The sequence below is a fragment of the Oryzias latipes genome, chromosome 19 (genome assembly GCF_053564925.1).
Source record: "Oryzias latipes strain Hd-rR chromosome 19, Olatipes_Hd-rR_3.1".
Classification (NCBI taxonomy): Eukaryota; Metazoa; Chordata; class Actinopteri; order Beloniformes; family Adrianichthyidae; genus Oryzias; species Oryzias latipes.
Window position 1 is genome coordinate 1,068,338 of NC_136255.1, and position 27,449 is coordinate 1,095,786.

Below are 27,449 nucleotides of genomic sequence, written 5' to 3' on the forward strand. Positions count from 1 at the left end.
CCTGGAGTTGGTATAAACCGGAGCGGCTCAGGCGTCTTGACTTCATCCCCGTGACCCCTCAAACCCTCTTTGAACCACCCTGTCCTCGCTGGTGTCTCTCAGACTGCCCCGTCATGCAGCTCCGGTTGCCGGTGTGCGTAACGGCGCTGTTCGCGTCCTCCTGGTTGCTCGCGGAGGCGCAGATCGTGAAGCGCGCGGCTATCGGCTGTCCGGAGAGGTGCGACAGGTCTGCGTGCGCACCGGTCCTCCAGGACTGCCTGTCCGGGGATGAGCTGGACCGCTGCGGCTGCTGCCCGGTGTGCGCATCCGGCGAGGGCGCGCCGTGCGGCGCTCCCGGGGATCAGGAGTGCGTGGAGGGGATGGAGTGCGTGGTGACCGACGGCGTAGAGGCGTCCGCCACCGTCCGGCGGCGAGCAAGGGCCGGGGTGTGCACGTGCATCAGCACTGACCCGGTGTGCGGCAGCGACGGCGTCTCTTACCGGAACGTCTGCGAGCTGAAGCGCGTGAGCAGCCGCGCCACGGAGCTGCAGCAGCCGCCGGTCATCTTCATTCAGAGAGGAGCCTGCGGCAAAGGTCAGAGCCGCGCGCGTCCTAAAGGAAGTTAAGGCGGCAAACAGCTGTTTCTCAGGAGGGTTAGGTCGGTGAGGATGGAGCTTCTGAGGTCAGATGTTTGCTTCTGCCAGGACAGAAAGTTTTAGTCCTGCAGATACTTCATGATGTTTCCCCATTTGACTTCTGATGAAAGCAGAAAGTTTTCATTTCTGAGTCAAATATTCAATTATGTTTAAAAGTGAAAATAGTTTTCTATTCATAATATAATTCTTAATTTGGCTTTTCTGTAGTTCCATCCTTGAACATTAGGGGGCAGCCCCTCTTTTTCCTGTTTTCCATTTTTATTTTATTTTTGAAACACCTGCTTTTTCTTCCCTTAAAATACATTTCGAAAAATCGCTGGTTTCCTGATCAGGGGACTTTGGACCTGGAAGATTTGGATCCATACTGGGTGGAGATGTGGGTGGGGGCAGCCCCTCTCTAAACTGTTATGATAGCACTGTTTGCTTATGTCATCCAAATCATAGAGGAGCAGCGGTTGATGGAAAGGCCTCAGAGAAGCTTTTGCTTCAATTTACAGATGTGATCAGTGTTTCCGGTGGGTCAAACCATTCAGGTAAAGGATGAAGGTGATGGAAACTAAACCGGGAAGTGAGGTTTAAAGGTGTGCGCACAGACAGGTGCATTTCAGAATAAAACAGGAAGTGAGCGGTGAAAGAGCTCCAGAGGGTTAAAGGGCTTGAAGCTGTTCCGGCTGAGAGACTGTGAGATATTTTCAGGAAATCTAAACATTCATTAGATTCTTTCCCCCTCCTTCTTCCAAGCTGCCTGGCGCCTAGCCCCGCAGAGGTCCCAAACGGGAACTTTTTAGCCTCCAAATTCGGTGTGTGTTATCTTAACAAGGTTAAACACACACATTTGGAAACACGCACACAGAGAAAAAGAAGAGCTGTCAAAAATCAGACAGTTACAGGAGAAAAAGGGTTTGTTTTTTGGTTTACTTGTGTGCTCCTGGTGATTGTTGTCCCTCTAATAAAACTCTACAACCACCAGGTTCTCTCTTCCTTCCATCTTATGGTTCTTCTTTCCTGCATCTTTGAACTTGCTGAACTGGAATCTGTGTTTAGAATAGAATAGAACCTTGATTGATCCCACAACAGGAAAATGGATTTGTTTCCATTGCTCTACTCAAAGTTTGTCGTACCCCCCTCCCCACAGGTCAGCAGAGCCCCGACAGCCTGCGTTACAAGTACAACTTCATCGCCGACGTAGTGGAGAAAATCGCCCCGGCTGTGGTTCACATAGAGCTGTTCCGAAAGTAAGTGCCTGAGCCTCTGTTCACAGAGCTGATAGCTGGCTGGCTTCTGCTGCCATCAGGACATAGATTCTCATCATTTTGTGGTTTAAATAAAAACTAGTTTTTCCTGATTTTCACAAGTGGGGTTTTTTTTTTTGGGTTCTGAAAAAAACGCAACAACCTTCAGGACTTGTTCTCTGGTCTAGAGGTCATGGGACAGCTAACAAGTCCCGTGTTTGGAAAAAATCCTTCAGGATCTTCTTCACTCTGAACAAAATGTAGTTTTTTCCCTCAGCTCCAAGCTTTTCCTCATTTCTTGAAGCTTCTTGTTGGTTTAGTCATTAACTCTGTTAAACCATTGATATTATATTTGATCCCCACATTTCTGAGACCCCTATCTAATAATAAGAATTCAAACTTTCCTTCCAAACCCAGAGAATGTGGTCCATGTTTTCTGCCCTGTAGTTCATCATCATTCCACTAGGGGCAGTAGAAGGACTTTTCCTGCTCATTTCAAAATGTTTGCTGCCAGGAAGTCTCAAAAACACTTTTGGCAGGAAGTTTTTCTAATTCCCAAAACTTTATGGTGAGAATAACTCATATTATTTATTTTTAAATGACTCCATTGAAAGAATGTGAAATTAGTTAACGATAATTTTTTTATAATACAGTCACACGTTGGTAACCCTTGTTCTATCCTAGACACTTTAACATTGGGAGTGGGGTCATCTAGACCCACTAGACAGTGCTCTGAACCTTTTTTCTTCAATGATTTGTGATTTTCACTGGTGTCCATGGATTACATGAAATCTTTCCACCTTTATCCACCTTTGTCATGGTAGGGAGAACACGTCAATGGAAGGGGGGGGGGGGTCATCTAAGATAGCAGAAGGGTTAAAAAGATATGGATTAAATATGAGGCTGTGGGTAAAATGTGATTTTTTTCCTGAATATTTTTTCCTCTTAAACTGACATTATTGAGAACAAAAACTCACTAAATCACCCAACTGATCATATTGTAGAAATCTGTATCTCATTAAAAATGACATTAAATATCCTTTAGTGGATTTTATTAAAGGTTTAAAGTCCCGCTCTGATCATCTTTTAATTCATTTTCATAGTTCCCAGTGGTCTTTTCACTATGATTTAGCCATAATCACTGAACCTGTCGTTTTCTAGGACGTAGTTTCTGCAGAGCAGCAGGAGTTCATTAGAAATGCACCTCTGAGCTGTGGGGGGACCATTAGCATGGAGCCACCTCGCCCCCTTCCCCTAGCAACAAAAACAGACCAGTAAGACAAAGACGTACAGGGATCTGTTTGTCTGCAGGTGGATGATCAGAATGGAGCAGAGCAGGAAGCTTGAGGCTCGCCAAGCTCATTTTCTTTGTCAAACTGCTTTTTTTTTCTGCTCCTGATTCACAACTATTGAAAAAGGAATGGAAAAAAATGCTACTTTGAGCTGAACTTTTATTAAATACAGGGCCTTGCCAAAGTATTCAGCCCCTTGAACTTTTCAGCCTTTTACCACATTCCAGGCTGCAAACATGAAGATATAAAACTGTAATTTTTTTGTGAAGAATCACCAACAAGTGGGACACAATCATGAAGTGGAGCCACAGTTATTAGTTATTTCAAACTTATTTTTAAATAAAAACTGAAAAATTGGGCGTGGAAAAATAAATTCAGCTCCTTTACTTTCAGTGCAGCAAACTCTCTCCAGATGTTCAGTGAGGATCTCTGAATGTTGACCTGAACGGCTAATGATGATAACAGAACCACCTGGATGTCATCAAGTCTCTGTAGAAATGCTGCTGCTCTGTGATCGTCTCAGAGGTCCGTTTAAAGTGCAGAGAGCATCACGAAGAACAAGGAACACCAGGCAGGTCTGAGGTTCTGCTGTGGAGACGTTTAAAGCCGGATTTGGATACAAAAAGATTTCCAAGCTTTAAACATCTTTAAACACACTGATGGATTGTGCAAAAGACCTGAGACTGGGGCAGAGATTTGTCTTCCAATAAGAGAATGATCCAAAACATGAATAATAATCTACAATGGAATGGTTCACAAATAAACACGTCCAGCTGTTAGAAGGTCTGGACCTGAATCCAATGGAGAACCTGTGGAAAGAATTGAAAACTGCCGGTGGTGCTAGAAAGAATGAACTTAATGGGGCTGAATCGTTTTACACCCCCAATTTTTTTTATTTGTTAAAATAGTTTGAAATATCCAATAAATGTCATTCCACTTCATGATTGTGTTCCACTTGTTGTTGATTCTTCACAAAAAAACTACAGTTTTTTATCTTTTTGTTTGCCGCCTTAAATGTGGCAAAAGTTCAAGGTGGCTGAATACTTTGGCAAGGCTCTTCATGCATGTAAGCTTACGGATAGCATGATATTTATCTCCTTTAAACCTGCTGTCCCCTCTGTCTCTGTTTAGGATGGTATTTTCCAAGAGAGAGGTGTCGGTCGCCAGCGGTTCCGGTTTCGTTGTTTCTGAGGATGGACTTATCGTCACCAACGCGCACGTTGTGGCCAACAAGCACAGAGTGAAGGTGAGTGACAGCAACGTTGTTTTACTAAAGCGTCAATGGAAGAGAGCACAAACAATCAGTTTGCCAATCAGGAGGTGTGGCCTATTTTAAATTATGACCATTAGTCATAGCCGTGGCTCGGTCATGATTAGATTCCTGGAGGCGTTTTAATGACTTCATCAAAGTTTGAAGAACAGGAAGTAGGTCTGATGGTGTCACCGTTATCTAGGTGGAGCTGAAGAGTGGGGCCACGTACGACGCCAAGATAAAAGACATCGATGAGAAGGCTGACATCGCCCTCATCAAGATTGACACGCCGGTGAGGATGTGCTTCCTCTTCTTCCTCCCTTCCTTCTCTTCTTATCCTCCCACTGCCACTCCTGTCTTTCCTCATCCTCCAGTTTTATTTCTTTTCCTCTTCCTCTCCGTTTTTTCTCCTTCCTTCTGAGTCAGTTCACAGTCAGTTCACAGCTATGGTTGTCTCAAGGCACTAAACAAAACACAAGAAAAAATCAAACCAACTTTGCTAAGTTTTTACAAACTGTTGCTGGTGTTTTGGTCCATTCCTCCATGCAGATCTCCTCTAGAGCAGTGATGTTTTGGTCCATTCCTCCATGCAGATCTCCTCTAGAGCAGTGATGTTTTGGGGTTGTCGTTGGGCAACACAGACTTTCAACTTCCTCCATAGATTTTCTATGGGGTTGAGATCTGGAGACTGGCTAGGCCACTCCAGGACCTTTCAATACTCGTTACAAAGCCACTCCTACGTTACCCGGGCAACGTGTGTTTGGGCTGGTTGTCCTGCTGAAAGACGTAGCCACGTTTCATCTTTAATGCTGATGGAAGGAGGTTTCCACTCCAAATCTGACCATACATGGCTCCATTCATTCTTTCCTTTACACGGATCAGTCGTCCTGGTCCCTTTGCTGAAAAACAACCCCAAAGCATGATGCTTCCACCCCCATGCTTTACAGTAGGTCTGGTGTTCTTTGGATGCAGCTCAGCATTCTTTCTCCTCCAAACAGTAGAGTTCTTACCAAAAAGTTCTATTGTGGTTTCATCTGACCATAGGACATTCTCCCAATCCTCTCCTGGATCCTCCAAATGCTCTCTAGCAGACTGTAGACGGACCTGCACATGGACTGGCTTTAGCAGGGGGACACGTCTGGCCCTGCAGGGTTTGAGTCCCTGGTGGTGTAGTGTGTTACTGATGGTAGCCTTTGTTACTTTGGTCCCAGCTCTCTGCTGGTCATTCACTAGGTCCCCCGTGGGATTCTGGGAGATTTGCTCACCGTTCTTGTGATCATTTTTACCCCACGGGGTGAGATCTTTTGGGCATTTGTGTAAACATGTACGGTAACCATTTATCGCCGTTTACACTGTTGCACAGGCGGATTTCGTGGTGACTGTATTTTTGATTTGTTGTGCAGGCCGATTTGTGGGTACTCCTCTTTTCTTCATCCCTTTTTTCTTTCTCGTAAACGTAAAGTGCCTCCAGTTCCTTGCTATCCTGCTTTTATTGTTCTGTCCCCCCCAACTCACTGTCCCTTCTACCTTTCTTTCTCCTGTTTTTCCTCCTCATCCTTTCATCTTCTCTTTCCTCCTTCTTGTCCTGTTGTTTTCCTTTCTCCTTTTTTTCCTCTCCTCTTTTTTGTAGCCTACTCTTCCTTCTTTTCCCGCTCGTCGTCCTCCTACTTTTCCAAAGTTTTACCCTCCTCTCTTTTCTTCTATCCATCCATTCATTTTTTTAATAACCCATCTTTTTAAGACCCACAAAGTTGCTGGAGCCTATCCAGCTACTATCAGGCAAGGAGGGGGGGGGGGTTACTCCAGTTCATCACAGGGTTTTCCTTTTTTCCTTACTCTCTTATGTATCCTTCTTTTCCTCATCTTTTATGCCTTTCTTTTTCTAAAGCTCCTGTTTCTCTTCCGTCTCTCATCCTCTTCTTTCTTTTTATCCTGCTCCTTCTCCATGCTCCGTGGTTTTCTTCTCCTCTTTGTTTTCCCCCTCTCCTCATAGATGACTTCTGCGTCCTTCTCTGCTCTCTCTTTGCTGATTTCATGTTTTGTTTGTCTGGTTTGGATTTGAGCTGCATTTTTGAGGCGAGGCCTCATCAGTGACTCACAGCAGCCTGCAGGGCAGACTCTCCCAGAACGTTCATGCTTTTTCTTCTCTAACAGTCATCGTTTGGGTTCCATGAGACCTGCTTCATATGTCAGAAAAATGCTCAATATTAGTCAAGGAGTCACTTTCTACTTTGGTCAGACGTCTAAATGGCTAAATTCAAAATAAAACACTGGAGAATTTACTATGTAAATGAACAGTATTTATGGTTCATAACTTCCTCACCACGGCTCTGATACTAAATGTATCTGTTTAAGGGAATACTTTCTGATTAGAAGCGCCTTCTTTAAACTCTGCATCATTCAGTTTCACCATCTTTTGTATTCAATCTTTCCAAACACATCAACAGTCTGTGTTTAGAGGATACGATGTCTGCAAGTGTGGAGAAGAATGGAGCAGGAGCTAGTGGCCCACCTTTGCACTCACACCTACAAGCTTTTTCATTTTTTCATCTGCTCCTGATTCCCAGTGATTCGACTAAAGAAATTCTCAGAATTGCAGTTTTAAGCATAATTTTCTTTATATGTTCCCTCCATCATCAGAAAAATGCTACAAAAACACGTTAAAAACCCCCAAAACCTGCTTTTCTTTAATCTTAAATCTCGCTTTGGATTTTTACGTTTGATGTTTGACCTGAAGCATCTTTAAAGGAGCACACACTTGCAGAGAAGTGGAGAGGCTCTGAAAACTGTCTGGAAGGAGGACGGACTCTCGTCCTCTGACTTCAACTAAGACGCCTCTCTTTTTCTGACCTTTTCCTAAACCTCATAGTCACATCAGCAAAGCAACAAACTGCCTCATTCTGGCAGGTCAGAGGAAATAAACTGTTTACCTGGCAGGTGTGAGCAGCTGCCTGACTGCAGCCGTGGACCTGCGGGGCCGACGTGCACCAGCACGCTCATGCTCACGCAGATGCTGTGTTAAAGGCCTTCAGGACATCTCAGTTGTAGTGATGCTGACACTAACATCACCCTCCACCATCTTCAGAGCTGCAGAATTGCAGATGAGGCTTCGCGTTTGAGCAGGAAGCCGTGTGCGGAAGAAAGGGTTCGATCCCAACATTTGACCCTTTTGAAGGAGCCGATAAAAGCATCCTCAGAGCACAGACTGGGCATGTGCAGAAAGAAGCAGCTGTGAGAGTTCTCAGAAGCCTCGTGGTGGTTTTTCACGGAGATCTGGCACTGATCCTGGATCGTGTCTGTCGACAGCTCATGATCCCATCATCTTCATTCTTTCTTTGGAAGTGTTTATAGGAAAAGCCTGAAGGCGCAGAAAAGCCTGGAGTGGGATCTAAACCCAAAAGCTGTCATGGCGAGATCAGACTCTGAAACATGAAAGAGTTTTTTAGCAGAAATCTTTCTGCAGCTCAAACGTTTCTGCAATGAAAGTACGAAATCTAAGGCCAGGTGTCCTCTTTCATTCACAAAAAACCTTTATGAAAACAACACAATTAAACGCAGACTGTTAAGTCCAGATTTAAGACGAGACGGCAAAATGGAAAACTTCTTGGAGCCCTGACAAAACAAACTCATGTTGCTTGAATTGAAATTGGAAAAAGTCAATCTTTTCAGTTAATCTCTTAATGCGGAAATCAGCCGAAAGGTCTTCTTGATGGAGACGAACATTTTGAAATGGTTCAAACATCTGAAAGCATGAAGAATTGTGTTGAGAAATGTGCAGAAGAACCAGAACAGGATCGCAGTCTGAACTCCAAATGGTTCTTAGAATTGGGCGTCCAAACCTTTTTCAAAGAGGACCAGATCTAGTGAAGTGAAAAAGTTTTAACAGTTTTAAACACATTACATGTAAACAAACCATTTGATGAACATTTTGTTGCAATGGCATACTTCTCCTCACGTGGAAAATTACATTTAAATGTATTTTTACCAATATTGTCAATTTTTTAATAGCATTTCTCATCTGATAGTTCCTCGGTAACGCTTTCATTTACAGTACAGTACTTACAGTGTACTTAAGTGGTATTTACATGGTACTTATTGTGTTACTAATGGGTACTTTCGGTGTGTTTACATGATACTTTTTATGGGACTTACTGGGTACTTACATGGTACTTTTTTGTGTCTACTCTGTACTTACATGGTACTTGCTGTGTATTTATGTGGTACTATTTGATTCATACTTATGTGGTACATACTGGGTATTTATAATATACTTACTGGGTATTTACATGTTGTGCAAACGTGTCTTTTGTGGTACTTACCACATGTAAGAAAAAGGGAAGTACACATAAAGTACCTTGACCTTTAGGTCTGCACTGATTGTATGTTACTTGGTACTTACCCCTTAAGTAGATTGAAACTGGACTGTAAAAGAAAGTCAGTCCTATTTCCACTCTATTACATGGTACTTTCAGTAGTAAATGCTGGGTATGTTCACGTATTACTTTCCCGTAAAGTGTACATACACACTTGGTCTTCTGACCCTAACATAGGAGACAATGCTAACTTGTTGGTAAAGGTGAAGTAACTGCATTGTAGAAACGTATTCTGACCTGATTACTTCTTGTAACATGTGGCAATTTTAAAGAGAAACAAGACAGCAGAGAAAACAACAATCTTTAATATCCTTATTCTAATTTTCTTTTTTTAAAAACGCTTTTTAGTACTTTTATCATTGTTGGTTTTTTTGTTGTCTTGCTTTGTTTTTATTTTAAACCATTGTAATTCCTTCCTTCATTGTAGCGCTTTGAGATTATTATTATTATTATTATTATTATTATTATTATCCAGAGTTTTGTGTTGTTCCAGGAAGCACACTGGCCCCAGATCCTCACCATCTCCAGCCAAAGTCATTTCTGCAATAGTTGCAGTCAAATCTATTGTATTTTTGTCTATATTACACTGGGACAAGTGAGGGTCGTGCTTTTTGTCCGTCAAAATTCCTTCAGCAGAGTTTAGTAACAGTACGGGACTTCTTCAGGGTTTATGACTACAAGAAAAATCACAATACAAGTTCAAATGAACATAAAAAGCATAACGACTTTGATGAAGTACAAAGTATATTTTAGTTATTTCATCATTTCTGTAATGAGTTTGATAAATCTCTGTGAATTCTTTATTGCTTTGACTGCAATGCTTGAAATCAATCTAGATAGAATCTTAGGTGCAGACCTAAAGGTCAAGGTACTTTATTTGTAATTACCTTGTTCTTACATGTGGTAAGTACCACAAAAGACACGTTTGCACAACATGTAAATACCCAGTAAGTATAATATAAATACCCAGTATGTACCACATAGGTATGAACCAAATAGTACCACATAATTACACAGCAAGTACCATGTAACGCAAAAAAGTACTGTGTAAACACCCTGTACTTACAGGGTACTTGCCAAGTAGTTACACATTAAGTACCATGTAAATACCACTTAAGTACACTGTAAGTACTATACTGTAAAAGAAAGCGTTACCAGTTCCTCTTGATATTGAACTCCTTGAAAACAACCAGAGTCTTTTGGCATATTAGGCAGACAGTTTCATTGTTTTACATTGAAAAAACAAAACACTGTCAATTACAGTTGATGTTTAGAAGTGAGCTAGAAATCATCACAGAAGGGTCACACGACCGGTTCACAACAGCTTAGAATGCAATTTTGCCGACCACAATCAGGAAATCATGCAGTTTATAGAAAAAGCTGGGGGTCATGTATTGATTTTATGACGGAAGCCTGCGGGCCGGTGAGCATTTGAACACAGGCTGCATTCAGGCCATGAGCCGGACTTTGGACATGCCTGGGTGGTATTCCAGAAAGTATGTTTAAACTCCCCTGACTTTAAGCCTGAACTCTGACTGAAATCCGCCTGAATTTGCTTACTCTGGGTATGTCGGTTCCAAAAGACCAGATGAGTTAACGTAATTACGCTCCACTTGGTAACCCTGGGTTAATGCACGTGCACAGCAAGTACATAATGTACGTTGTATCCCACAATTCCTTGCGTTGCCGATCTAACAGCAGCACCAAAGTTACACCTACTTCATTGAATTAATTTGAATGAAAGTAAAATAAATGTCTGATAACTACGTGTTATTTTTGAACTGACTTAACTGAAAAAATGATTTATCTTAACTTAATCAAATAATTAAATAAGATCAAAGTAAAAAGTTTCTCTTTCCAACATCCATATGTGGTCTTATCACCCTCTCACGGTGGAAAAAGTATTATCTGAGCTTCTTCATCCACTAAATCATCTTCAAATGGACACGCCATGCTGCTTCACCTCTCTGAAAACAAACTAACCTTCAACTAAACCTGCTCCAGACCAGGTTATGTTCAGAGCATGAGTTGCTATGGCAACTTGACCTACCCTGAAACATACCTCCATTTCTGGAACCAAATGCTGAGGTTATCAACTTCCTTAGCCTCAAACTTACCGTGGGAGCTAGCAGAACCTGCTTCCTGGAAGACCCCCCTGGTCTAGGGGGATCTGGTTTAGAATAACATGAAAAGTAATCTTACTCCGACTTTAAAACAACAAAAACCAAAGAAAGATCATTGATATAAAAATGTGTTTATTTATAAAAAACAACAACAATGGCTTAAAAAGGAGAAGCAAAAGGCTTCAGGGTCAACTATGAGCCATAATGACAAACAAAACCCACATATGTCAAATCCTGAAGTCCTTACCTGTAGTGAAAGAAAAGAGAAAACAATGACAAACACTAACCCCCCAGGACTGAACAGGAGAAAACAACGTACTAAAGAAAATGGCCTTTACAGCTTCACTTTAAATACAGTCAATGCCAAACAAAAGACTGCACAGGGCAGGCCCCAACACACACCACGCCACGCCACGCCACACACCACGCCACGCCACGCCACACCACACCACACCACACCACACACCACGCAAATCTACATAACAGCTTACATGTGAGGTGACAAAGTGGAGCGCTGCACTGAGGCCAGGTTACAGCAGAGCTCCCTTCTCAAGGGATTAAAGGCCGCCTCCATCAGCTCTGGTCCAATCAGAGGCCACACCTGTGCAGCAACACACCTGAAAACAGTCAACACAAAAAAGCGCACAAAGTTCTACAACTAAAAGCACAGAGGTGCCACTCTGACACAGAAAGAATGGAATGAATGCGGCCACAGCCGTGACCGAATCCACACACCATCAGTGCTGATGCTGACGTGGCTCCAGGGGTCGCAGCAAGTTTCTGACCCCATGTTACCAGTAGGAGGTGAGAACTTTGGAACGCTTAACGTTGTATATTACACCGAGGTCATCATCACCCCCCCCTCCCCAAACACACACTCATGGTGCAGAAAAGAAGTATCCACACCAGAATGAAATTACTAAGGGTGAGACAACATCAACAGATGAAAGGACACAGGCAAAAGAAGAACCGGTGCCCAGTTTGGACCAGAGCAGGCAAAGGGGATTATATCCCACAATCCCCGCGCCGCCATCTCCAACAGCAGACCCCCGGCTTCTGGTAACGCAGCAGTGTAGCCACAAAGCAGCTTTTTCTCCGTCCGTACGGTCTGACCGCACGTCTCCGTTAAAACCGAGTCCTGCAATCAGACATGAGGCGAAACGCTCCGGAGCCTCACCCCGAACCCGTGCAACAGTCAAATTCGGCGATTTCTAACTTCAGAAACTGTGGAAAATGCGTCGAGTCAACTGAAAATGTATCTTTAACATGGATCAGTGGAAAATAATATTTACTTAATGCTCGTTTTTCTATTTTATCACGATGACCGGTGAGGCAGAGCCTGACTTGCCTCATCTAACCGCACGTCACTGGGTGCTAGGTCCAGGTCATGGCCTTAAAGTGATCAGGGCTGATCACGTTGATAGACCCCCGTCATGGATTTGCCTGCAGCTGTGTGTGGAGGAGCACTGGGTGTGACCCGGCTGAGATGACTTCATCTCCTCACCCTAAACTTCAGTTTGATCTGATTTAGCTCTGAAAGAAACCGCTCTGTTTAGAACATGAAGACTTGTTTATGTAGTGGAGGGGGGTGGCAGCCAGAGTTCAAGATGATACTGAGAGCCCCCCACCCCCACCCCAGAGCATGAGCGTGATAATGAGAGGAGAGCAGGAGCGATTAGAGAACAAAAAGGAGGTCCAGGTTCCTCCTGGGTTTGTAATCTGTCCTCTCAGAAGCTGCTCATTTCAGATGAAGACAGTCAGCCCTGTTTTCCTGCAGCAGTAGCTCTCTGTAAGTAGGGTTATTTACAGACAAGCCACTCATGTGTTAGAAAAACAACATTTTAGCAAACGCTCCTAACACGTGTGCACACTAGTGACCTTTCTTCTGTTTTGAACGGCTGAAGGAGCTTTTGGAGCCTGGAGTGGAAACTTTTTGCGGAGCAGAAGGTGGCTGGCCCTCATCTCACCTCCTTCATGTTCTGTCATTCTTACCCAAGCCCCAAAGTAGGTCAGAGTTGTGTTGAGTAACGTCCCTGAAGGAGGTTATTTAACAGAGGAAATGAGCCACACATGTGTCTGCTGGCAGCGCTGCACAAACGCACAAAAACAGCCGGTTGTCATGCTCCCAGGGGAGCAGACACACCAAACCATCGCTCCAAACATCTCCTGCCACACTCCTCTTCCCCACGGCACGTCCCGGCCTGAACCAGGTTAGGGGGAGGAGAAGGGAGGGGGACTTCCTCCAGTGCTGCTGCTTCAAGAGGACAATGTGGGACCTGCAACATGTTAGCACGCCATGCTGCGCATGAAAACATCTAACAAATTCACTTTTCACAGCTCTGAGAGAGAAAGTAGTCTGTGGACGTTCTAGTGACAACAGGACTGACGCTCAGGGAGCTTTACGCTGACGTTCATTGTCCAATGACAAGACAGTTCTTTAACGTCCCACTCTGGTCATACTAGGACATAGTTTCTGCAGAGCAGCAGTAGTTCATTAGAAATTCACCTTGAGTTGCGGGCGAGACCGTTGGCCTGGAGCAACCCCGCCCCCCTTCCCCTCCCCATTGCTGAGAGCTTTCTGTTCACACACTCTCCCCCTCACAATCTCCAACATAACATCAGTGATGCAGCAGAAATGTGGAGCAGTATCGTAGCTAACCAGTTTAAATCCAGATTCCAGTTCAGACGAGGAAAATAAAGACGTTCATGGATCCATGTTTGTCTGCAGGGGGGATGCATCAGAATGGAGCAGCGCGGGCAGCTTGAAGCCCGCCAAGCATATTTTCCACGTTACAAATAAGCTCTTTTTCCAACTTTTTTCTCTGCTCCTGATTTTAAAATGATTTGAATAACGAAACACTCAGAAGTGCCATTTTAAGCTTAATTTCCTTTATAAATGTCCTCCATCATCAGAAAATGTCCACAAGTTAAAAACACCAAAAGCAACATTTTCATCCGAGTGGGTCTTCAAAGGAAACAGCAATCAAACAAGGGGAAGATATTTAGGTGGGGGTGTGATTAGTTTAGGGAACTACTTGAAGCTCACACAGGAGAAAAGTGTCAGAATAGCTTTATTTTCACTCTACAGGTCGCCTACAAATACATTTAACAGCAACTCTCTTCTGCAAAAACAAGATTTGCAAGAAAAAAAATAATTCTGTTTGAATTTAGGGCTGAGACCATTGACTGTATAATAGAAGTGGACTGAGCGAGTGTGACACCACCCATAAAAAACGGCTCACTTCCAACTTCCAAGTCAATTCAGAGGCTATTTTTCCGTGACACAGAGGAGTTGGTCCAAGTCCTCATTTCTATGGCAACTACTGTCACCAATCAGGAGTGAGCTTGTAGGAAAGCCACACCCCTTCCACTGAAAGAGGACTCTGGAGAATCTTTCAATCCAACAATGAGAGACGTTCAAGGTGGGGACCAATGGGCACCACATGCTTTTACTGAGGCATCTGATTGGTCAGTTTATAACTTTAATACCTTGCAATAAAGAAATAATATTATGAAAAAATAAGAATCATAAAGAACATTATAAAAAAGGTATCAGATCAAGAACAGTTCTTCTGACTGAGTAACAGCTGTTTATTTCTCTATAGAAGTCTGTGGGATTTTGGCTTCTTGGCGCCAGCAGGTACTTCCTGTTTGGAACGCAAAGGGGGGAGGGGTCCCTAAGTCCAGTTCTCTTATACAGCCATGATAACGTCACTGATCTAAAAACATTTCCATCTCCAGGATTTCAGCTCTGTGTTCATCCAAACAGGCCCTGATAAAACAGGAATATAAAAGATCATAAAATACTTTTTTCTTTGTATTTATTTGATTCTATTAAAGACATTTTGATAAGAATGACGGTACTGTGATTTAGCCTCAGCCTCAGCTCTGTTTTTGGAAAAGTCCCGCCCCTTAACTGTCTCCACCAATCATTCTTGGAGGCTTAATCACATGTCATCAGTCTGACCAATCAGAAGTGGTTACAGTCTTCACTTCCTTGTTCTGATTCTGCTCATAAAGTCTCTCAGCTCCAACAGAAATACCAGCTAAAGCTCGTCTTTAGCGATGTAGCTTTCCACAGAATCCGGTGTCAGACCGTGGAACAAGTGAACAAAACAATGAAGCTCAGAGACGAGAGTCTGTCTGCCATCACTACATCTCCCATGATGCATTGGGTTAAAGTGACAGCATCTCTGCGCTACAATGAGTCTTCCCTGTTAAACGTCTTCAACCACAACGAACACATCAACCAGTTTTGAAATCTTCTTGATGAAATCAGAGGTCAGAGGTCAACAGTTTAGGTCTGCTTCAAGGTTTGTTTTTTTAACAGCCAAACATCCCAGAGTTTGGTCCAAGTCATCTTTCTGACTGAAACACTTTTATTATTATTTTATTATTATTTATTTATTTTATTATTTTAGATGTTAAATTTAAGAAGTAATAACAACATTTAAGAAACAGGATGAAGGTGAAACAGACACAATTAAACTAAATTGAAACAATTTAATCATCTAAAAAGAAATAAAACATTTTTGTTAAAGTTTTCAGACTTCATCTTTGATTAAGACAAAAGAAAAACGTATAAAACTTCAACATGTTCACTTTTTGTGGAGCTACAGAAAATATACATATAATGATAGTCTTTTTGTGTAAAATGTATCAAACATATTGTGATTATATTGTTCAAAAATTACAGTTGCTTTTGCACCAACATTGAAATAAATATAAAAAAAAAATATTTAGAAAGAATATTTTTGTTTTTTTGTGAGGTTACATAAAATTGCATGTTGATAAACTTGAGTAAAAAACAACTAACAGGGTAAAAAGTCAAATAATTTAGCTGAAAAGTATTACTGAAAACTAACTTTTATTACATATTTTAGAAAAAACAGCAGCAGCTTCCAGCTTTTTCTGCCACAATTATCACAAAGATGCATGTGAGATCATGGCGGAGCTGTAGATCAATACAGACTATGAGTTTCTCCTTTTTTACATTTTGGACGCTGGTGTGCTGCAGGATTATTGTCCAGGATAAAGTGTGCCGTGGCTCAAAAAAGGTTGAAAAACACTCTCCTAGAGGGCAGTAGAGGTGATGTCCGGGGTGGAAGCTGTCTCTGGTGATGTTCTGGGCTTTACTGAGGGAGTGGGGGCTGTAGATGTCAAGCAGAGAGCTTCTCTGCTGCAGTAAATTTCCTCTCCTCAACTCCTTATCAGCACTCAGCTTGAGGTAAAGATCTGCTCAAATCTGCGTTGTCTCCATCGTCCTCCCACAGAACAAGCTGCCCGTCCTGCTGCTTGGTCGCTCCGCAGACCTGCGACCCGGAGAGTTTGTGGTCGCCATTGGGAGCCCGTTCTCCCTGCAGAACACTGTCACTACAGGCATTGTCAGCACCACCCAACGGGGGGGTAAGGAGCTGGGCCTACGGAACTCTGACATGGACTACATCCAGACGGACGCCATCATTAACGTGAGCTCCACCCACATCGCGTCCGTGAGAATCCTTCAGAACTTTCTGACTGCAGCTTCTCCCTGTTTTCTTTCAGTATGGAAACTCGGGGGGGCCGCTGGTCAATCTGGTGAGTGATGTTCATCTGAGCAGAAGGTGGATTCTGACATTCAGGGTGTGACGCTGTGATTGGTCATTAAGAATCGTGAAGCAAACAGGAACCCTATGGGTGCAGACTTGTTCCTTCCTGTATGTTTGTGCAGTGAAGGTCAGTGATGGTCAGTGATGGTCAGTGAAGGTCAGTGAAGGTCAGTGAAGGTCAGTGATGGTCAGTGAAGGTCAGTGATGGTCAGTGAAGGTCAGTGATGGTCAGTGAAGGTCAGTGAAGGTCAGTGAAGGTCAGTGAAGGTCAGTGATGGTCAGTGATGGTCAGTGAAGGTCAGTGAAGGTCAGTGAAGGTCAGTGAAGGTCAGTGATGGTCAGTGAAGGTCAGTGATGGTCAGTGAAGGTCAGTGAAGGTCAGTGATGGTCAGTGAAGGTCAGTGAAGGTCAGTGAAGGTCAGTGATGGTCAGTGAAGGTCAGTGATGGTCAGTGAAGGTCAGTGATGGTCAGTGATGGTCAGTGAAGGTCAGTGATGGTCAGTGAAGGTCAGTGATGGTCAGTCAGTGAAGGTCAGTGATGGTCAGTGAAGGTCAGTGATGGTCAGTGAAGGTCAGTGAAGGTCAGTGATGGTCAGTGAAGGTCAGTGATGGTCAGTGAAGGTCAGTGAAGGTCAGTGAAGGTCAGTGAAGGTCAGTGATGGTCAGTGAAGGTCAGTGAAGGTCAGTGAAGGTCAGTGATGGTCAGTCAGTGAAGGTCAGTGATGGTCAGTGAAGGTCAGTGATGGTCAGTGAAGGTCAGTGAAGGTCAGTGATGGTCAGTGAAGGTCAGTGAAGGTCAGTGAAGGTCAGTGATGGTCAGTGAAGGTCAGTGAAGGTCAGTGAAGGTCAGTGATGGTCAGTGAAGGTCAGTGAAGGTCAGTGAAGGTCAGTGAAGGTCAGTGATGGTCAGTGAAGGTCAGTGAAGGTCAGTGATGGTCAGTGAAGGTCAGTGAAGGTCAGTGATGGTCAGTGAAGGTCAGTGATGGTCAGTGAAGGTCAGTGAAGGTCAGTGAAGGTCAGTGAAGGTCAGTGATGGTCAGTGAAGGTCAGTGATGGTCAGTCAGTGAAGGTCAGTGATGGTCAGTGAAGGTCAGTGATGGTCAGTGAAGGTCAGTGAAGGTCAGTGAAGGTCAGTGATGGTCAGTGAAGGTCAGTGAAGGTCAGTGATGGTCAGTGAAGGTCAGTGAAGGTCAGTGAAGGTCAGTGATGGTCAGTGAAGGTCAGTGAAGGTCAGTGATGGTCAGTGAAGGTCAGTGAAGGTCAGTGATGGTCAGTGAAGGTCAGTGAAGGTCAGTGAAGGTCAGTCCAAACTGTCGTCTGAAGATGACTGGGTTCTACCGACTCACTGGTTTAACTACATGGGTCCAGGTCAGGGCAGCAGGTCATTGTTTTCAGAACCAGATGGTTTTTTATGTCCTTCTGCAGTCCGGGACTGAAGGACCGGATTGTTTTAGGAATTCTTCTTTCTATTTACACCTTAGAGTGAAAATTTGACCCCCACCCAAAATCTAAAACCAAAATCGTACCCGATCAAAATGAATTGTGGGCATAGTGAACGGCACATGTTCATGGATTGATGGCCACCTTCTGATGCACACTGATTGCAGGGATTAACCACACACGGATGTGTGCACGTAAAGCCCACAGACACTCTGTGATCTTATTTCTGACCCGCCTTTTGTTGCCTGATAACGTTCTGTTTTCTGCCCTGTGGCTCTGCAGGACGGGGAGGTGATTGGTATCAACACCCTGAAGGTCACGGCCGGGATCTCCTTCGCCATCCCGTCCGACAAGATCCTGCAGTTCCTGGCAGAGTCTCATGACAGGCAGGCCAAAGGTTTGTCTCGTCAGCCACAACCTTCTCTCAGCTGGAAACATGTACAAACCTGCAGCAGGCTGTCAGGCAGGAGCCCAACAGGAGAACAGAAAGGAATCTACTGCAGTAGTTCTATCCATTAAACACAGAAAATCAGCTGCAGCTCAGAGAATTCCTGGAAATGAGCAGTTTATAAAACAGTTAAGGTGAGTTTAGACCAAAATCCAGGGATTTTAGTCGTCTCACTCACACATAGAAGAACCTTCAACAAACACAGAAATGATTATTAGCATTTAGAAAAACAAAAGAAGTTCCATTAAGTTCATCTTAACGGGAAATAAAAGTGCACACACAGCTGACTGCAGGTTCATGACAACGAGAACAGAACAGAACAGAACAGAACAGAACAGAACAGAACAGAACAGAACAGAACAGAACAGAACAGAACAGAACAGAACAGAACAGAACAGAACAGAAAAGAAAAGAAAAGAAAAGAAAAGAAAAGAAAAGAAAAGAAAAGAAAAGAAAAGAATAGAATAGAATAGAATAGAATAGAATAGAATAGAATAGAATAGAATAGAATAGAATAGAATAGAATAGAATAGAAAAGAAAAGAAAAGAAAAGAAAAGAAAAGAAAAGAATAGAATAGAATAGAATAGAATAGAATAGAATAGAAAAGAATAGAATAGAATAGAATAGAATAGAATAGAATAGAATAGAATAGAAAAGAATGAGGACAGTCCATACATATTAGAAAAAATAGAAAAACAGCAGGTAAAAAAAAAATGTGTGGCTGCACTGCAAAAACAGGCCCTGGAGTTTGTCCAAAATTCCCACCTCATTGGCAGCTTGTCTTAGAATCTGCCAATGATGTAAGAGAAATGGTCTGAACTAGAATTCTTAGCCCTTGTGCTATCCTAGGCCACATTGGGAGTTGGGTCATCTAGACCAGTGTTTTTCTACCAGTCTCCCGCAGCACGCTGTGCTGTGGGAGACTGTCCTCATTAACTGATCTAAAAACATTTTCCATCTCCAGGAAATCAGCACTTTGTTCATCCAAACAGGCCCTGATAAAACACTGAGTAGTTAGGAAAGATCATAAAATTATTTTTTCTTTGTGTTTATTTGATTCTATGAAAGACATTTTGATCAGAATGACCGTACCGCGATTTAGCTGCAACTAAAGCCGTTTTTGGAAAAGTCTTTTCTCTTTCTGTCTTTTCTTTGCATTTCTTGCATTTAAATTCAGATTCAATGTAAACAGTTGGACCAGGAGCAGGTGAAATGGTTTCCACATCAGCTGACAGCAAGAGCAGAATAGCGGATTGGTGGACCTTCACTCAGACAGATCAGGAGACACAGCTGCAGATCTAATCAAAGTGAACTGTATTCATATCAGATCTCCATTCTCTGCAGGTAAAACACTGGCAAAGAAGAAATACATCGGCGTCAGGATGATGAGTCTCACTCCAACGTAAGTTCTGCTCCCACTGATCCTCTCAGAAAACATCATTGTAAGTAGAAATGAGGTTCTGCAGGAAGGATGGAACCAGAGGAACCTGCCGGGCTGAGACTCTGCAGAGTGAAGCCTTTTCCTGTCCTCTGACGGTCTTTCAATCACTCCTGCTCGTTCTGAAGCTTCATTGTGTTCTTCTGTGTGAGAAACTTCCAAAACTGGAACATCAGCTGGACTCAGTCCACACAGAATCCAGGTGACCTCCAGGAAACAGAGCTGCCTGCAGAGCTGCTTCAGGCTTGGCGTCCCCCCCACATCCCATCTGCTGACTGCAGGAAGTTCATGACCGCCCGTTTTCAGAGAGGGAGCAGGTTCTCACGAACGCTGAGGACGCGTCACCACATTTCATCTCCTTTCTCTGCCGTCAGGCTGGCGAAGGAGCTGAAGGCGCGACACCCGGACTTCCCCGACCTCACCTCTGGCGCCTACGTCATGGAGGTCATCGGTCGGACTCCGGCCGAGGCGTAAGTGTCGACAGCCACACAGATCAGTCGGGACGTTTCTCCATCTCTGCTTCTGTGCCAGAAAAACACATTAACGGTGTGCGGTCACCGAGCCCCTCCTGCAGGAAGATTAGCCCCAGGGGCAGATTTTTAGAGTTCCAGGGAAATTCTGAAACCACACAGCTACAGCTGAGAAAGCAGCAGCCTTTTCTCTGTTAGCACCTCCATGACTGGAGGCTTGAACTTTGGTTTGAAGGTCGGGAATCTTTGCTTTCAGGTTTTTGGAAACCTGCTTCAGTCGAGCAAATCTAACAGCCCTTTTTAGAGGATCCTCATTCTGCCAATTTGGTTTGTATGCTTTTAGGAAGATCATGTGACATACAACAGCCAACCGGTGACCACCTGTCCAGAAAACAGCTGAGTGCAGTGGAATCAGAAACATCTGCAGCTGATGTTTCTGACCTGCTCCGGTCTCCTAACAGCTGGAGCTAAACTAAGACTGTGAAGGAGCAGAACATTCACAAGTCAGTCAGACGGATCCAGAGAGGCCCAGCATGAAAGTGTGAGGAGAAAGCCAGCTGGCAGTCAAACCCCCCCTGGAAGAGGAAGGGCAGAACATCCCACAGTCCTGCCTTTAACATCCCTGCAGCCTTTAACAGCCCTTAACAACTTCAGGAACGCGTTCAACTCCTAAACTACATTTGTGGGTTCTCACTTCAGATGACCCACTCCACCAAAGCCCCAAAATACAGCAGTTTGAAATCATATGAAATCTATTCTGCACAACAAGGCTTCTGTTACTTATCAAGTCAACTCAGTTTAATTATTATTTTTAATCCTATGTTTTACTACGTCAAAAGATAATCACCAGTGAACATTATTACACTTTCTTTACCTCAAACCAGCTGGAATCAGTTTCTTTCACACAGTAAAGGTTTGTTCCATAAATGTGACGTATTTTGTTCTGAATTGATCACATTGAAAGGGTTTTTCTTAGAACACAACAAAAAACCAAATTAATGCTTTGACATGTGCATCATCTAGTTAGCACATGTAGCAGAGTGGATGCAGATGTGAGGGTGGGCTTTACAGATGTGCTGCACGAGGTTCAGACTACAGCTTTGGATGTCGAGTCCTTCTGTCTGGGACAGAACTGGAACCTTAACCTCCAGGAACTTATCTATAGAGGTGTGAGCGTCCATGAAGGTATAGATGTGTGTACACAGCTTGATATTACGATGATGAATTTGTGATTTACTGTGCAGGCCTACTTTTATAGTTCATGGGTCAAAATGACCCATACGACAATCTTCCCTAGACGTGCAGTGGTAAACAGTCCACATGTAAACAAACCAAAGCAAAACTTATTCTAATAACTGAGCCTCATTAAGGAGTCCTAACATTAAGTTAGAAAAGGACGGGTTTAGCTATTTTTCTACCATTAAACATGTTAACCCTTGGTCTATCCTAGGCACTTTAACATTGGGTCATCTAGACCCACTAGACAGTGCTCTGAACCTTTTTTCTTCAATGATTTGTGATCTTCACTGGTGTCCATGGATTACATGAAATCTTTCCACCTTTATCCACCTTTGTCATGGTAGGGAGAACACCTCAATGGAAGGGGGGGGGGGTCATCTGGACCCCACAAAATAGCACACGGGTTACTGGGTCACTTTTTACCCACAAGAGTTGAATCAAGTTTGTCTGAATTAGTAAAAGATTCAGTTTCTGAAGACTCCTGACAAAACAGTAGTTTAAAGAATGAAAACACGTTGGTCACATCTGAAAATGCCTTCAGAATTATTGATTTTACTCTTTTATTTACATTGTTTGGTGAAATTATTTCCACATTTCTACATTCATGGATTTCTGTGGCTGCAAATGTTGGTTGTCTGGGAAAAGCGATCCAAAGAGGTCAGCTGGGTCGGTCCTACACAAGGAGCATCAGCTGGACTCCTATGAACTACTGACCCATGAAGGTTCTGCCGTAACTTCATCAAACCAATCAGCTGAGGAAGACCCGCCCACCTTATTAGCATATTATGATTGCAAAACAAAGTAATGTGGGACTGAAGCGCAGGACTGAAGAGATGAAGCTCCTCACCTGCCGTGTCTGTCTCTGCAGGGCGGGGCTAAAGGAGAGGGACGTCATCATCAGCATCAATGGCGAGCACATCACCTCGGCCAATGACGTGAGCACCACCATCAAGCGAGAGCAGAATTTGAGGATGGTGGTGAGGCGCGGCAACGAGGACGTCATGCTGACCGTTATCCCAGAGGAGATCGACCCTTGACCTTTGACGATGACACGCCGTCAGCATCCACCAATCAGGGGCTGGATGTCAGTGCTGGAGTCAGTCATGACTAGAACTGAGAAGCCCTGCAGCTTTCTGTTTCACACCCGACGTTCTTCACTCAGAAACTGAAGCTGCACATTTATGTTCCTCTCAGCTCCATTTACCTTCCCCCCCCTCACAGGCCTGACTCTCCAGCGCCACCTGTGGCTGCTGCAGGTGATCGCAGGTGTCTTCCACAGATAACTTCCTTACAGTTTTGTGCCTTTGTATTTGAAGACAATGTTTTTCAAAGAAGAGAATAAAGTTATTTTTAAACACACTGCTTTCCTGAATCCTGTCAGTCTCAGACTTGGGGGCGGAGCCTATCAGTATTTTGATTGACAGCAGTGGTGTTGACGCTCCAGAGCTTCAGTGAAGCGTGTTAGAATAATCCTGATTCCAGCAAACATCTCTTCTTTAATGAGGACTTGACGTTTGTCCTTCACATGGCATGCTTCACTACTGTGTAACCAGAGTAACACGACTTGTGTAAAAGTAATGGATTACTTTTGCATAACAATAACCAATACACTTTAATCTATTACTATTTGAAAGTAGTTTTCTGTCAGTAAATAATTATAGGAAGCGCAGCTCCTTAGGACCACCAACCTGATGGTTGATCTTCAACCAACCGTTCCGTTTGCTTCTGCAGGACAGACGCAGCAGGTTACAGACGAGAACATTACCGCCAAACATCTCCGCCTCCTTTGACCAAGACCGCTTTAAATGGACAGAAACCGTCTGAGGCTTCACTCTAACAGAGTTTAGTGTTTGCTGCACCTCAAAGCAGAGAAACCAGGAGGAACCGTGAAGAGCCACACATGACAGACAAAAGGAGCGTCAGTGCAGCGCCACTTCCTGGCGACACGGGTTAGTCTTTAGCTTTGCTGCACACACGGCGTCTGGGCGACCTGCTCGCTCGCGGCTGCTGCGCCGTTCTTCAGCACGACCAGAGGCAGGGCACTCAGCAGAGCGGCCTCCAGCTTCTGCTCCAGAGCATCCAAGCGACGGTCCAGATGCTCCTTCAGCCTCCTCTCCATCTCCTCCAGCCGCCGCTCCATGGCTGAATCCAGCTTCCTGCAGAGAAGGGAAAGGTTGACTTGGAGGCGCTGCACGCCGTCTACATCACTTTAGGCGCTAAAGCGTTTGATGAAACCCTGGATGAGAGCGGCTGCATTCCTTCACCGTGTCTGAGCGGCGGTCCTCACAGCAACGCTCCACACACTGAGCCTGCTGGGAAATGGCACCAATTGTTCCTCCCCCCCACCCCCCCGCACACATTTCAGTGGCAGAATTCTGACCGACCCACCCTGCACGGTCTGACCTCAGAAGAAGACTTGTTCCAGTGAAGAAGGGACGCTCTGTCCATGAGAAACAAAGAAATGCTTTCTGCTCCAACAGACACCCCCAATCTACACAATTCATGTGGGGGGTGGGTCACACTGTCTGGGTGTGAGAGTCCAGGCTGTGTCCAAATTCCCTCAATGCTCACTAAGCCCTAAAAGACTGCAGCGGGACATTCAGGTCTCAGGATTTGATCCTTTGCTGATTTAGGTTTCTCGCCTAAAAAGAAACCGTCGGTCTGTCCGTCATCCTCATGGTAGCTTCATCAGAACAGTGAGGCATAGAAAATCAAGAAATCTACTTTCAAATTTTTTATTCATTTTAGTACTTTGTGGTCAAACTCTTCTCAGCAGCACAGAGGTTTCTTGTGGTTGATGAGCAGGTTTCTGCACATTTCAGGAATTTCCTTTACAAATGCTAACAGCTGGTTAGCATAGTAGCTAGCGTTGTACCATGAAAGCGTCAGTGTGCCACAACACCACCGTCTCCAAATCAACACTTTTTATGCAACTCTCTTCTGCTGCCAAGAGTCCAGCGGGTTCATCCTCCCGTTCTGTCTGCATGCTGTTAAAAACGCCACGTCTGGCTGCTCCATCAGGAGGTTACGCTTGTAAATACTGCTCCTCTGTGCTTGCTGCCATTTTCCTGTCTGCTCGTTGTGAGAGGCGGCGTCCACTTTACCCCCAAGACCGGAGCCGAGGAGAGCAGAGAGCTGGGAAAAGGAAATCTCCATTTCCCCTAGAGAAATAAATCGTCTAAAACAACAAACTGGTATTAATCAACAAAATGGATTTATGGCCTGACCCTACATCAATGCACATTGGCATTTTGCAAAGGCTTCTGGAACATTGGAATTGTAGTTTTGAAGACAGCAGTGAAGGAGTTCAGACACAAGCAGCGTTCCTGTGAGCTCATCTCTGACATAAACCCAGGTTCTGATGATACCAGCAGCCTAGAAGTGGGCGTGGTCATAAATACTCACCAGCAGCCGTTTCTAAGCTCGTTCTCCTTCTCAACCGCCGAGGCGCCGTCCAGCCGCAGCCTGGTCACCTGACCGCAGACGCTCTGCAGTACCGGCAGCAGATCAGGGCTTTGCACCTCGCCGCAACCCTGCCGTTTCAGGAAGTCTGACATTACGGCTGTCAGGTGGGAGGGGCTTAGCGGAACGCCATGTTCTGTGTTCACTGAAAGAAAAAAGGCGTTTAGACTCAAACCGCCAGAGCAGGAACTTCAGGGGACAGCGACCAGCTGCTGAAACTCCGCCCATCACCTGCTCTGCCAACGTTCACCTGAAACTCACTCTTGTTTCCGTTGAGATGGGGGGGCGCCGGAGGGGCGGAGCCTTCTGACTTCTCCCCGTTCTCTGCTAATGGAGTTTGTTCTGCAGAGCTGCTGGAGTCTGAGGACTGAAAGACAAACCTCGTCAGCCGGAGGGCTCCTCTTGTTAGCTTATAGGAGGCCAAAATGATGCAGATGAACCGCATCATCACACTGGAACAAGGACCTCACCACAGAGACTTCAGGTGGGGGCCGCCTCCTGATGGGGGTCACCCCCCCTCCTTCAGCCAGGGCAGTCAGAGCTCCTCCTCCCATCAGGAGCGGCAGGAAGCTGCCCAGAGAGCCGCCAGAGTTCTAGACGGATCCAAACAGGAAAACAGTCACAGCCCCCCAACTTCAGGGTGGGGTGGGGGGTGGGGGGTTAACTTGGTAAAATAGCGGCAGCTTTGCTCACCTGCTGCTGAAACTGGACCATCTCCATCAGGTTTTGGGCCCCTGGAGACAGTTTGGCTCCCATCTCCTCAACCAGACCCTGCACGCGCTGCAGGTCTATGCTGGAGCCGGGCAGTGGGCGGGGCTTAACGGGCTGCAGGCCCACTATGATGCGGCCCACCAACACACTGTTTCTGCCTGCCAGGGAGAGCAGCTGGGGGGGCACAGAAAATGTATTGGAAGGAGACGAGGGACAAACACCAGGGTGTGGACACGAGGACCTCACCTTGACTTCACAGGCCAAGGCGGGAGTCTCCAGGAGCAGCTGTTTGCTGAAGAACGGACCCCTGTCTGCGCTATGGGGGGGGGGTAAACCCAAACATCAGAAATGATGGAAACGTATGCCGCTCTGACAAACAATATCCAGTCCATGATCTGGAAGACGTTGTTACATCCATCACAACCCACTAGTCCAACATAAACACAACAAAACAGGAAGTTGTTTGAAGATTAAAGGAAAAGGTGGTCTGATGTCAGAGCTGCTGGTCTGTATACCTGTCAGAAACAACACAGTCAGTTCTAGAACCCCGCGCCGTCCCGCAGTATTCTCCGGTCTGGTCGTACACCTCCATGGTTCGAGCCTCGGTGATGAGCCGCAGGCGGCGGATGGCGGTGCAGGAGTCTGGGCTGCAGCGCAGCATCAAGACACAAGGACGGCCGTCCTCCACCTGCTCCAACAGCACGGGGTCACATCTGCAAGGTGAGAAGAGCACAGCTCAGGTGAGGCTCCTTTTCTCTAGACCTACATTCACACACCCCTGCAACCCGCATTCATTCAGCCACTCCCAATGAATGAGCGTTTCAGGCCTCCATGTTCAAAACTCTTATGTTCACGAGTTCCATCCATCCATCCATCTTCCTCCGCTTATCCGGGACCGGGTCGCGGGGGCACCAGACTGAGCAGAGATGCCCAGACTTCCCTCACCCCAGCCACTTCCTCCAGCTCCTCTGGGGGGACCCCGAGGCGTTCCCAGGCCAGTCGACAGACAGTCTCTCCGGCGTGTCCTGGGTCTTCCCCGGGGCCTCCGCCCAGTGGGACATGCCCGGAACACCTCTCCAGGGAGGCGTCCAGGGGGCATCCGGACTAGATGCCCGAGCCACCTCAGCTGGCTCCTTTCGATGTGGAGGAGAAGCGGTTCTACTCCGAGCTCCCCGCGGGTGACCGAGCTTCTCACCCTATCTCTAAGGGAGCGCCCAGCCACCCTACGGAGGAAGCTCATTTCAGCCGCTTGTATTCGGGACCTCGTTCTTTCGGTCATGACCCATAGCTCATGACCAGAGGTGAGTATTGGAACGAAGATCGACCGGTAAATTGAGAGCTTTGTTTTTCGGCTCAGCTCTCTCTTCACCACGACGGACCGATAGAGCGACCGCATAACTACGGACGCCGCTCCGATCCGCCTGTCAATCTCACGCTCCGATCTTCCCTCACTCGTAAACAAGACCCCAAGGTATTTAAACTCCTCCACCTGGGGCAAGGACACTCCACCCACCGAGAGATGGCAAACTACCTTACTCCGGTCAAGGACCATGGCCTCAGATTTAGCGGTGCTGACCCTCATCCCAGCTGCTTCACACTCGGCCGCAAACCGCCCCAAGGCACGCTGGAGGCTCCGGTTTGATGAAACCAACAGGACAACATCATCTGCAAAAAGCAGAGAGGAAATCCTGTGGTCCCCAAACCAGATCCCTTCCGGCCCCTGGCTGCGCCTAGAAATTCTGTCC

The 27,449-nt window shown here is 45.3% G+C and overlaps 2 protein-coding genes across 5 annotated transcripts in view; one reads left to right on the plus strand and one right to left on the minus strand.

Moving 5' to 3' along the window:
* htra1b (HtrA serine peptidase 1b) lies at nucleotides 1–22,890 on the plus strand. Its single transcript, XM_004080745.4, has 10 exons — nucleotides 1–573; nucleotides 1,771–1,870; nucleotides 4,291–4,405; nucleotides 4,614–4,703; nucleotides 16,181–16,375; nucleotides 16,452–16,484; nucleotides 18,218–18,332; nucleotides 19,729–19,786; nucleotides 20,197–20,292; nucleotides 22,400–22,890. Exons 1-10 carry the CDS (start codon nucleotides 114–116, stop codon nucleotides 22,566–22,568), a joined length of 1,431 nt encoding a protein of 476 aa, XP_004080793.1. The 5' UTR covers nucleotides 1–113; the 3' UTR covers nucleotides 22,569–22,890.
* c19h10orf88 (chromosome 19 C10orf88 homolog) overlaps nucleotides 22,064–27,449 on the minus strand; it is a 12,530-nt gene continuing 7,144 nt past the window's right edge. For 2 of the 4 annotated variants that reach the window (XM_023949877.2, XM_023949879.2), the window contains exons 3-9: nucleotides 26,220–26,417; nucleotides 25,951–26,020; nucleotides 25,687–25,878; nucleotides 25,464–25,586; nucleotides 25,255–25,360; nucleotides 24,937–25,138; nucleotides 22,064–23,687 (exon numbers count right to left, since the gene is read on the minus strand). In XM_023949877.2, coding sequence (XP_023805645.1) covers nucleotides 23,489–23,687; nucleotides 24,937–25,138; nucleotides 25,255–25,360; nucleotides 25,464–25,586; nucleotides 25,687–25,878; nucleotides 25,951–26,020; nucleotides 26,220–26,417 — 1,090 coding nt within the window. In that variant the 3' untranslated portion in view covers nucleotides 22,064–23,488. Of the gene's footprint in view, nucleotides 23,688–24,936; nucleotides 25,139–25,224; nucleotides 25,361–25,463; nucleotides 25,587–25,686; nucleotides 25,879–25,950; nucleotides 26,021–26,219; nucleotides 26,418–27,449 lie in introns of all 4 variants that reach the window. The other 2 variants (XM_078937707.1, XM_078937708.1) reach the window with 1 other exon arrangement.